This window comes from Aedes albopictus, chromosome 2 (assembly GCF_035046485.1).
Source record: "Aedes albopictus strain Foshan chromosome 2, AalbF5, whole genome shotgun sequence".
NCBI lineage: Eukaryota > Metazoa > Arthropoda > Insecta > Diptera > Culicidae > Aedes > Aedes albopictus.
This window is the reverse complement of record NC_085137.1, coordinates 260,695,279-260,707,831: the sequence shown is the minus strand read 5'-3', so window position 1 is coordinate 260,707,831 and position 12,553 is coordinate 260,695,279. Positions and strand designations below refer to the sequence as shown.

The 12,553-nt window shown below is 39.1% G+C and overlaps 1 protein-coding gene across 1 annotated transcript in view; it reads right to left on the bottom strand.

Annotated features, from left to right (window-relative positions):
- The window catches only part of LOC115266332 (gamma-aminobutyric acid type B receptor subunit 1), a 458,609-nt gene that overhangs the window by 82,555 nt on the left and 363,501 nt on the right, over positions 1-12,553 (bottom strand). Inside the window, exons 9-10 of the mRNA XM_062851638.1 lie at positions 9,580-9,729; positions 7,933-8,075 (exon numbers count right to left, since the gene is read on the bottom strand). Of these exons, the coding sequence (XP_062707622.1) occupies positions 7,933-8,075; positions 9,580-9,729 (293 nt within the window). The remainder of the gene's footprint in view (positions 1-7,932; positions 8,076-9,579; positions 9,730-12,553) is intronic.

The following is a 12,553-nucleotide window of genomic DNA, read 5'->3' as shown; positions in this document are numbered from 1 at the left end:
CTTAACATTTGGATTCTGGAGGAGGCTTTGATAAACGTAACGTATAACTGGCAGTTTGAGTGTTCGACTCTTTGGATGCACTGAATGTTGAATTTTTCGGCTAAGCAGTCAACAAACTCTTTCAACAAATCATTTGGTTAGTTCAACAGACACAAAACGAACGAAGATTTTTCCTTTGAAGATGACAAGAAACATTGCCGAAACGTAAAGAAAAGCATACCAGGAACCTAAGTATTATCAAACTTGCATGAACCTTAACTCTTTTTTTGGCATTTCACACCGTCTTCTGCCAGATGCTGAACAGACTGAATACCACCATATAACAGACAACACACAGAAGCTAGTAAGGAATTTTTCGTTTCACAAAAAGTTTCAGAGTCTTACTCCATGACTTACTACATAAACACATGAACGTTTAACTCCACTAACCGCATGATCACGAAGCCCACAAAATAAAAAAAATGAGCTAATTAACCACGGCAGACCCCCTTGGGCTGATCATATAACACAGATGCCGGAGAAATGACAAGTGAATATAATGTTTATAAAACTGAGAAGAGACCATCGGGTATGACAGGGACCATGACAGGTCACGCACGATGCCTTGTTGTTTGCAGTTCGGAATGATCAACAAAATTATGCTCTGAGTATACCTCATTTGATAGAAAATCTTCAAACTTGATTTATTTCAATTTTTACCGATAGAATATTTTGAACAAAGGCTTTTCTGAAAGGTAAGACCATAAGCTGAAACCCTATGGAAAAAGATTTTAGGTTCATGCAAGTTCGATAATATGTAGGTTCCTGGTATGCGTGCGATACCTATCACCTCTTGCACTGATGTTGTCACTGCTTTATTATTATAATAAACCCACATAACCTGTTGACTTCTCCAGATTCGTTGGTCTCTCCTATCCTCTCGCCCAGCTTCTGATGGTACTGTTTAGCAATCCCTTTGACTGGCAAGCATTGGACATTAAAACGCATCGTTGTTTCTTGAACTCGTGACGGTGGATAATCGTGCCCGAGTTTTTGCGGCTACAAGATAATGATCGGAGTCAATGTTCGGGCCTCTGTAGGACCTCACATCTATGAGGTTCAAAAAATGTCGCCCGTCGACCAGCACGTGGTCTACTCAACTGGTAGCAAATTTCACCACTTGGGTGTCGCCAGCTGTGTTTTCGGATACGCTTATGTGCGAAGTAGGTACTGCTGATTACCAACTCTCTAGCAGCAGCAAATGTCACAAGGCGCAGACCATTATCGTGGGTAACGGAATGAAGGCTTTCCGGATCAATTGCAGGTCGAAAGAAACTTTCTCTGCCGATATGCGCATTTGGATCACCGATGACTGTTTCGTTTTTTTTTTTTGGGCACCCCGTAGGCTTTATTAAGACTCTTTTTTTTTCTTCTTAACCATAGGGGGATAATCTGCAAACAGACACCCTAATATCTAGGATAGGGTAGTGTGGGGCTGAGGCCGTCTTCTACTACAATAGTAAAAGCTAACACTACTCTCTCCTCGTACCCACTAAACACATTCTTATGGCCGCCAAACCCTACGCCTCTCCGAAACCACCAAGAAGGTATTGCTTCAGAGAGGGGCTAGTGCACATCGCACTCGCATTGGAGAGTCCATCGCGGTAGCATGCTGGCGCTTAGGCAGTTTCCCGACTGGTCCTCCCCACCCTTTGTCCTCGGAAGGCGGGCGGGTCAACCCCGCCCGCGCCCAACTTCTTAGCAGACATTAAGAACTGATGCCCACGTGCAACCCGATCTGACCTGCCCGTAAGGAAGGGTATCACTACCCTTCAGGCCCTATCAGATAGACCCAAAGCTTGCAGACAGCAGGGTCTCACCTGCCCCGACCCTTGCCAGGGATCCCTTTCCAACCGCGGGCTCGGATCCAACCAAATACACCGACGCCACGACAGCAACTATACCGGGACTTCCTCTCCGCGGTCACTTAATCGCTGTAAGGGTCAATCTCGACCGCAGGGCACCGGTATGACCTACGAAGCCGACTCCGAACCCCTGGACCACTTCTTGTACCGCATCTGAACTCGCCCTTCTCCGAGTCCACGCGCCACCTCCTCTGTAGCTCCCAGACGATATGGTTGATAGCGTTGAAACAGCGTTCCAGCCAATCTCATCCTTACACATCCTCTGGACAAGATTGTCCGGAGTTGTGTCCTCTCCGCATGTGGCAAGCATACGGTCACGCATTATGCGAAAGCGCGGGCACACGAACAAAACGTGTTCCTCCGCTTCCTCTAAACCATCGCACACTGGGCATTCGGGAGAATCTGCATACCCGAAACGGTGTAGATACTGTCGGAAGCAACCATGGCCTGAAAAGACCTGTGTCAGGTGGAATGTAACTTCCCCAAGACTCTCATAGAACTCATCCTGCATGCCATCGGATTTATCGTTCGTTGGCGCATATATATATATATATATATATATATATATATATATATACATAGATGCTAATCAGGTTGTAGTTGAAGAATTTGCCCCACACCCTCAACACACAGATTCGGTTGTTTATCGGCTTCCACTGAATAAGTCGCTTCATCTGATTTCCGATCACTATGAAGCCAATCTCACGTTCTGCCCTATTTACAGAGTAATCAGTATAATTTTGACGAATAGCTCATTGAAATTTGACGTTTAGCAAAATATCATGTAATATCGAGTAATCGGTGGTTGAACTCGATTACCGAGGTGATCGCCGAGAACTCAGCTGATGAGAATTCAGTATTTTGATTACCGACCGTAATCACAGTGTGACGAAATTTAAGTGTGTTGATCCCGAGACCATGAAAACATGAAAAAAAAACAAATATATTTTCATATTTATCGCATTTAAACTCAATAGGACGCAATCAGTGAATCAGTTTTACTAGATTGAAAGTAGTGAGCTGGATTTTTGTATGGTGAGATGATCAATTCTCGATTTCTCCAATGAAAAGGTGCAAACAGCGTGGGTGTTATGACTTCTTGCCTAATTTCGTGCTATTTGAGCAAAAGTTTGAGTAACTGCGTTGTTGAAGTTGCAAGAAATAAATGATACAACAACACATGGATAACTGGAACTTTTGCTCAAGCAGCATCAAATTAGTCAAGTAATCATAATACCCAGGCTATTTGCACCATTCCACTGCATTGCAGAAATGGAGAACTGATCATCTCACCATACTAAAATTCAGCTCACTACTTTCAATCTAGTCTGAAGACTCGTCCTATTACGCCCTTTCAACTTACTTGTTCTGAAAACTATTAAACAATTTAATACTTTACAATCAATAAAAAAACTTAGCTTAGACTAACTGCACATGTCAATGTTGCTCCTCTGTGATTGATCTGAATTGGTATGGTCAGGGGAAAGGAATGTTAGAGTGTAGTGGTTGTTGCTACTAGAGACCGAGAGCACTTTGCGGTCCCACAACCAACACGGACGGGGTATTTGTTAGCAAGGTAGGATGTGAGATCTGTGTGTCACCGCGATCCATGAATAATAAGGGGTTATATTTTAGGTGATCAATTTCCTTATGATTACTCTGAAGGAGAAGCGGCCCAGTTCGCTTGGTTGCATAACTTGTAGGCGTTATATAATGATTGACACTGTGCTTTGAAAGTGGGAAGGAAGGGAAACGGTTTTTTCAACCTGTTTCTGTTCTAGCGATGGCTATGAGCTAATTAATATGAATTGTATTTGTAGAGATGAGAAAGAGAGAAAGTAGATAGAAAGGTAGGTAGGAGAGAAGGGACGGGCTAAGGATTGAACCCAGGATCTTCTACATACGAATCAGAAGCGGAAACCACTTCAGCAAACCCCTTCATATTTTTTTTCGTTTTTTCATACATTTCATAATGAAACTGAAAATGCACACATACTTTGTAATGCTAATAAACAATTTAATATTTTTCAATCATCAAGAAAACTGGTTCAAGAGTTATGTTTGATTAAAAATTGGTTAGCGCCTAAACCACTGTGCAAAATTTGGGTGCCATTGATTGAGTCTCCGTATTTCGCATTGCGATTGAAATTTGTATGAGAATACTTACTTTTTTCAAATTTTTCTTATAAGAGGCTTTCATTTTTCGTAAATTGTGTAACTGATGTCGCTTGAAATATAGCGTTGAATGCCGAAAAACTACATCGAAGACCGCAAAGCAATACGACTTTTGTGACAAAAGTTCTAACATACAGATCGTCTAATGGTGCTTAGCATTTGACACGTAAAGAAATAATATCAATATTTTGACAAGAATTACGAAGATTTTCAATAATATTGGCTAGGATTACAAAGTGTATAACCTTTTCCACAAGCGTCGCACAGTGGGAAAAATCGACCCAAAAAACGGATCTTTTAACGCCGCTGATTTCGGTACGTGAAGTTGACCATTTCTGACGTAAAAAATTACGAGAGATCGATTGGTGCTAATTTCATTCACCACACGGCACTGGAAGTGGTCCATTTTGCCCTTTTTTCATACAAAAAGAGAATCAAAATGTACTTTCAAACAACTAACACGACTGTAGATCATTGAAAATAGCTGCAGGTGTAACTGGAAGTTAATAGGAATCATAAGAATAAATGGAAGAGTCTTTTGAATGCTTATTTTGCCCCATATGCCCCAACAACTGTCGGATATTCACAGTTTTTCCTAATTATGAATGGATTTTTAATGTTACTGACATGAAGTTGATTTGCTTGGCATAAACAAAAAGCACTAGATCTTTTTTCATCAGAATCATCTTCAGTAGTTGTCCAATTTGCCCCATTTTGCCCTATTTTCATGAAAAAATGAGATTCAAAATGTATTTATGAAAAACAAATACTGCTATGAAACGTTGAAATTAGTTTTAGGTGCAATTGGAAGCTAACAGTTATCATGCGCATATATGAAAGATATTTTCCCTATTTTACCTTACATGCCCCTAAAACTGCTGGATAATAACATATTTTGTATGGTTTTGTAATGTCGCTGGATGCAAAACATGAAGCCCTGTATCAATTTTGATACATACAAATGCGGTTTATCGAATAATACTACAATCATTCTCGGATTGGTATAATTAGCTGTCCATTTCACCCCAATTTGCCCTGATTTTTGTCATGTAATCAACATGTAATGAATAAATTAATTTGCCCTGATTTTTTGTCAAGTAATGAATAAATTAATTTCCCTTATTAGCATTGGTACTGAAACCAATGTTATCAACATATATATGACTTTTTCTATAATTTCAGCTTTTGATGGGGACTAAGGCCATAATAAGCATTTTCTAAAATATATCGCTAAACTGATTAAATAGGGCGTCTCAAAGCACCAAATGTATATATATTTAAGATGCCTCATTTAATCAGTTGTGTGCATATTTGCCAAAAATTAAGATTAAGGTTAATGCTTATTATACCCGGTATTCCCCACCAAAGTCATATGTTTTAACTGTCCTTTCGATTACATTGGTTTCAGTAACAAAAGTCCATCGATTCGGACATATGCAAATGGGGGAAATCAATTCATCCATGAGGCGACAACAACTCAGGGCAAATTGGGGTAAAATGGACAGCTATTTGTACCCTCCCCTGAATGATTCTAAACCTTATCGGAAAACTGTATTTGTATATATAAAAAATGATCTACGACTTCATGTACTGCAACCAGTGACATTACAAAACAATAGAAAAAATGTTATCATCTAGCAGTTTTAGGGGCATGTAGGGCAAAATAGGAAAAATGTCTTTCATTTATGCGCACGATAGCTGTTAGCTTCCAATTGTAACTAAAACTAATTACAACCTGAGGGATGCGGACTCAACTTTTTTGGTCATTCAATTTGAGCACGTATTCTTTCTTCCAGTGCTCCCCGTTGTAAAGTTTCTTATCTCTATGGAGATCAATTTCAAAGTGCACGCATAAACTACATCACACAACGATCAAACCCAGGCTCAAACATATCGATTACAGCAAAAGCTACAATAAAACGTATATTCAGCTGACTTGGTCATTATGGGCCTGGAAGAATTATTTACAAACTTTAGGCAAGTTTAACACATCATTTTCTCACAGATAAAACGTTTTAAACGTTTTCGTAACTGACGGCAAAGTTTGTGTGTCATTAAATGTTTCACTTGTTTTAGCGTGACTAAGCGAACCAAACTTGTATCCAGGCACACTCTGATCATTTTGGAGGTTTAGTAGCAGCCTGGCTGCTATCAAATTTCAGTCCGCAATCCTCAGATTACAACGTTCCATTACAGTATCTTTTTTATAAATACATTTTAAATCTCATTTTTCTATGATAATAGGGCAAAATGGGGCAAATTGGACAACTACTGAAGATGATTCTGGTGATAACAGATCTAGCGCTTTTTGTTTATGCGAACAAAAAAGAAATTCAAATCAGTATCATTAAAAATCCATTCATATTCATGTAAAATTCACAATTTTAGCAGTTGTTGGGGCATATGGGGCAATATAAGCATTTATAAGGATCTTTCATATATGTTTATGATTTCTAATAACCTCTAATTACATCTGCAGCTATTTCCAGTGATCCACAGTCGTGTTAGTTGTTTGAAAGTAAATTTTGATTCTCTTTTTGTATGAAAAAAGGGCAAAATGGGGCAAAATGGACCACTTCCCGTGCCATGCGGTGAATGAAATTAGCACCAATCGATTTCTCGTAATTTTTTACGTCAGAAATGGTCAACTTCACGTACCGAAACCAGCGGCGTTAAAAGATCCCTTTTTTCTGTCGATTTTTCCCACTGTGCGTCGGATCACTTTGCGTTAGACAAAGCTTTTCGACTTATCCTAAGCTGTTCTTCGACGTCATTAATTAGGGTATGTGTGCCATCAGTAATCTCATGCTCCCATTTCCATCCTATTCGAAAACAAGCGATTACGGTACCGATTGACTCCGTTCTTTTTGTTTTCATGGGTGCTCACTTCTAACAAAAAATACAAAAATAAGAAACAAAACAAATAGCGCTTCAATCCTTTGTTTTTCGTGGGATGAAAATGGGAGCCACATGCTTAATAAGGGAACCAATACCCTACATGATATTAGACAACTATTTCAACTTATGAGAAAAATGCAAAAAAGTGCGTTTGCCTTAATTAATCAAATACAAATTTCAAAGGTAATGCGGAGTACGGAAATGCAACCAATCGGTACTCACGAAATTGAAATTATTATATCTCCGTCAATATACCATCGATTTTAGAGGAAGTATTTCGGATTTTCGAACATTACTAAGTTCTACCGTACGTTTTGTTATTTTTAAATTTGAATTTGGATAACAATTTTGCACAGGATATTTAGTGATGATACAATATAAGGAAGGCCTTAAATCTCCTTTTGCAGTAGGGTCATTTTTACCCAAACCGAATTCACGTTAGGGGCTGTCCATTAATTACGTAAGGGAATTTTTGTGATTTTCTGACATCCCCTCCCCCCCTTGTAAGATTTTTTGTATGAGAACCCAAAAATTTTTGTATGGCGCGTAAGATTTCTCAAACCCCCCCTCCCCCCATAAACCCTTACGTAATTAATGGACAGCCCCTTAGCTAGCTGTTTCCAACGTGATGCAATAGGAGGGTTAAGCCGTTTCCTAAGTTCTGTTACACTACGGATAGGTACAACCTCGACTTTCTAAAAAAACGAGCCTGTTCTGCTGTTTGCATCTTTTATAATCATTTAGGCGTTAAGATTCTTGACCAACTATATACTCTAGTCGTTTAGTCGTTTGATGTCTTTCGAAATAGACTTTTTTATTTTCCGTCAAAGTACCCACTGTAGACAGCTTCAGCCTTGAAGCAGCCCTGTATGTATGTATACAACAAATGGTATAGTTGCTGATAGTGTCGCGTGTGTTTAAGGATTAAGTTTATTATTCGCGTGAAAGCACTTACCTCCGGTGCCGGTGCCATATGTTGAACACGATGAGCGCTATCGCCACCAGAATGCCACAGCTGGAGACGGTGCTCATGCAGATGAAGAGCGGCAACGAAACGGTCCTCAGCACCCGTCGCACGATTGTCCTGTCTTGTGGAACCTGCACGACATGGAAAGATATGCGGATGAGCATGGATTGAGCATATTGCATTTGTTGTTAAAAATTGTCCTCTGGAGGATTCATATGCGACTTTCTATTTTCTTTTATTCCTCATTACATTTTTAAAAGTTTTACGTCGAAAAGTGGTTGTTTGATTTCAAGCTCTTTATTCCATTTCATTATAGTGAGAATGATTTTACATTAAAGCCTACCTGGAATTAAATCATTACGGGTAGTTTTAACCAGCTTTCGATTATGAACTAGGTACTAAAACTTTTGCATGAAATATAATGCTCTCCGAAATTTGGATCAATGCCGCATCCGCACAAGCGGTTTCACACTTATTATTTTTATATTGCTGTTTGTAGGAAATACCCTCAATCTGAAGCGCACTAGCAGCTTTGAAAGCGCTTCGTGAATAAGGCCACTTCCGGAACGATTATCCTCAAGCGAAGAAGTTTTCGTACCATCTGAGTATCTGAATGCAACCTCCCACTTGCATCTCGATAGTGAAATTTCGAGCAAGATAATTTTGCCCGGAAACTTATCTCATTTACTGCAGCTTTGCAGTCACACTACGACCACCCAACGAGCTCATACGATACTCATCGAACTCTTCCGGGGATCTGAAGCAATTCATTCTTGAGGATATAAGGATTTTGTTATTGCCACTATATCTGCAGCGATGGCAAAGCGAACTTGAGCAGCCTCGCTCTAGAATACCACTATCGCGGGTACGAGGGGGAGAGATCACATAGGGAATCGCGCTACTTGGGCGGTGGCTTCTATATTCGTCTGTTTTCCACTATAACTCAGTCAATCTTGAACCAATTGACACAATTCTTGGAATGCGGTGAGATAGGTATAGTATCTACCCGTGTACAAAATTTCAAGTCAATCGGTTCAAAATTGACCGAGTTACAGTGGAAAACAGACGAAAATAACAGACGAAGAAAACCACCGCCCAAGTAGCGCGATACCCTAGATGCTGCAATTATCCGAATCCCCTTTGCGCCTTTGGAATAGACGGCAAGGATAGCGGAAAACTTTCGCAGCTTTATTGGAGCTGAGACTTTCTTGGATTCATATTATTCTATACCCTTAATGGCAAAAACGGTTGTGCCACACTTTATGCTGTAAGTATGCTACTGGTTGGAAAAAGCAATCGAAATATATCAGCTTCGAGCTATTTTTCATTATATTATTGCCGTCCTTTGATAGGAATAAAATGTGAAATGAGGAAATAGTGTTTACGCTACTTTTATATAATTTCGTATTAAAATAATAGCACATTCTAAATAAAAAACAACAACTTGTTTTAGGAGGATAAAAATCCCAGAACTTTTGAAAGCTCTTCGATAAAAAGAATGCTGACATTTACAAGCGTTTTTCTGGAATCACGTTTTAATTTGATTTATTCAGTTTTATTATACATTATCATATTTTACTCTGCATAATAATTGTATCAAACGCCTTTGATGGTAATAAATTCTACAATGCTTACCTTTCCACCGTCCCATTTCTCCTTGTCAAACCAGGTGAGATTGTCGGCTTGTGTATCATAGTATCCTAATTTGTAGTACTGCCCGTCAATCATCTGTTCTATTTGTGTTAAAGCTATACGATCGCCTTGTGAACTAAACGCCACCCATCCCTGGAAAGCAGATATAGAGAGAAAACGAGAGAAGGTTTATATGTGTGAAGAAAATGATACCTATACTGCTGTTGTTGTTTTATGATAGCGACAAGTGAAATGTGTCAGACGTCAATTACGATGATGACCTTTCTTCAACTGACACACGCTGTTTATTGTTATCTATTTTACGAACATTTATTTTTTTTCTGAGCTGACTGCTATCTATAACTCATAGCAACCAAAAAGACTAAGGATTTGAATTATCCTGTCTTTTCTCTTCTTCTTCTTGACGAGACATCCTCAATGGGATGAAGCCTGCTACTCAGCTTATTACTGTTCCATGAGCACTTCCACAGTTATTTGCTTAGAGCTTCCTGTGCCAGCAATGACCATTTTGCATGTGTATACCGTGTGGCAGGCACGACGATACTCTATACCCAGGGGCTGTCCATTTATTACGTAAGGGGACTTTAACGATTTTTTGACACCCCCACCCCCCCCCCCCCCTTGTAAGATTTTTTGTATGAGAACCCAAATATTTTTGTATGGCGCTTAAGGACAAGGTATTTGGAGTACATTGCTCAAAATTTCTAGAGCACCGTTTTTTTGAACCGTTGAACGGATTTGGATTAAAATGCATCACGCTGTTGACAACCACTGCACAATTAGCGTGATGCATTTTCATCCAAATGCGTTCAACGGTTCTAAAAAACGGTGCTCTAGAAATTTTGAGCAATGTACTCCAAATACCTTGTCCTTAAGATTTCTCTAACCCCCCCTCCCCCCAAAAACTCTTACGTAATTAATGGACAGCCCCCAAGGAAGCTAAGAAAATTTCCTTCACGAAAAGTTCCTGGACTGGCCGGAAATCGAACCCATTACCTGATAGGGCCTGAGCCTTCAGCAGGTCAAATAGCGTTGCACACAAGTACCAGTGCTTGGTGCTTGCAGAACAGTTGGGCGCGGGCATGGTGGTTGACTCTGCCTTCCGAGGACTCGTGAAACTGGCTAAGCCGGTTCCGGAGAGATGTAGGGTTTGGCGATCATAGGAATGTGTTTATTGGGTCGAGAAGACAATCATTTTTTTAAAATATTTTTGGCTGATATTTAGAACTGTTCCGTGTATCTCAAATGCTGTTGATGTCTTTTATCCCTTTGGATCCGGAGGGGTCAATATGACCCCGGTGATGAAACCGAGTATAACAAACGTGTTCGACATCAGCGAGGTTGCGACAGCAGTGGCAAAAAAATCCGGCTCCACACTGCAACGGATATTAAAATTTTTCGTGAAAAAATAAAAAATAAAAATATTTTAAAAATAACTTCAAATTCTTAAAATGTGTCCGCCTTCAAAAAATCTTTATCCAAAAATGGCTACCAGGAATAATTTAAAGGTGAATGGATATTTAAAAATAAAAATCAAAAAAATCAAAGCCGAAGAAAACCTATACAGGGTGCGTGCGATATTTTTGCACTAAATCATATCGTAATCATAAAACACGTTTAAAAATAATTCGACAATAGATCTATACTAAATGATTTTTTCGCCAACAATTGTGATTATTTCAATGATTTAGGAAGAAAAAAGTGGTACTAATATCGATAACCTTTTTTGAACGATCCTGAGAACCGCTGCAAGTCCGTTTTAGTGTTGTTCTCTATATTTTGGTAAACAATTGTGTTATTTTAGGTAAAACTAGAATATTTTTTTGTACGACGAGCTTCAACGGTATCATCGTTATGAGTGCCGTTCAAAAAATATCCCATAAATATGAAAAAGAGGTTTCTAGAAGACGAAAATGCGAACAACTTGAGTATAAATATATGGAGCAGCTGCATACTATCTGCATTTTCTCAGCTGTCAAGAACGCTATGAAGCTGATTTTTTCAGTGTAGTTGGCATTGGCGTAACTAGAGGGGCGGCCAGGGGGGCCAGGCCCCCCCCAGAATCCACCAGGCCCCCCCCAGAAATTTTTCATGACTTTATATATGACAATAAGAAAAAATCTGAAAACCACTGTCGTGATGACAAACATAGATCTCAATTTAGTTGAAAATCGGAGTTTTCGACTAGCGAAGTTGGATTTTTCTCAAAATCCGTGCGTCGGACCTAACTTCGAAAGTGGTGCGCTGTATAGCAAACATTACAGCGCATTACTTCCGAAGTTAGGTCCGACGCAAGGATTTGGAGAAAAATCCAAATTCGCTAGTCGAAAATTCCGGGTTTCAACTGCACGTACAGTAATAGAAATTTATTTGGCATAATAAGTGTTCAAATTGACAGTTATTGGAGACAATTCTCAACTTGTCACTCTTTACAAGATCATTGCCCAAAATGGTCTATGTAATTAGTTAGTTTTGTTTGGAAATATTATATAATCAGAATTACATAAAAAGCAATACTTTGTACATCTTCTTTTTTAAATCGCTGAAAAATTAAATCTAAATGATAATTTCCAGGAATTCCTGGATGGGTATCTTTAAGAATCTTTGAATTTTCTAGCAGCATTACTGCAAAATATGGTTAAGTGCTTCTTTATGAAAATCAAGTATCATGTGGGGAAAAACTCTGGTTGAATTTGCAATGGAATTCCAGCAAAAGTTTGTAAATTCCTAGTGAGAATAGATGTACGTAGCTGAAGCGTAAACGCGAGTGTATTCATTAAAACCATGCTGGAGGTGATTTCTAGTCGGTCACTATTAATTTCTTTTATTTCGTGTGCGTCTAACAAACAACGCACAAATTCAAATGGTCATTGAGGAAGTTTTATTATATTCATGATTGGACTTGTAAAACACTTGGTATTCATGAGATAATTGTGAAAGAATTCCTGGATGACTT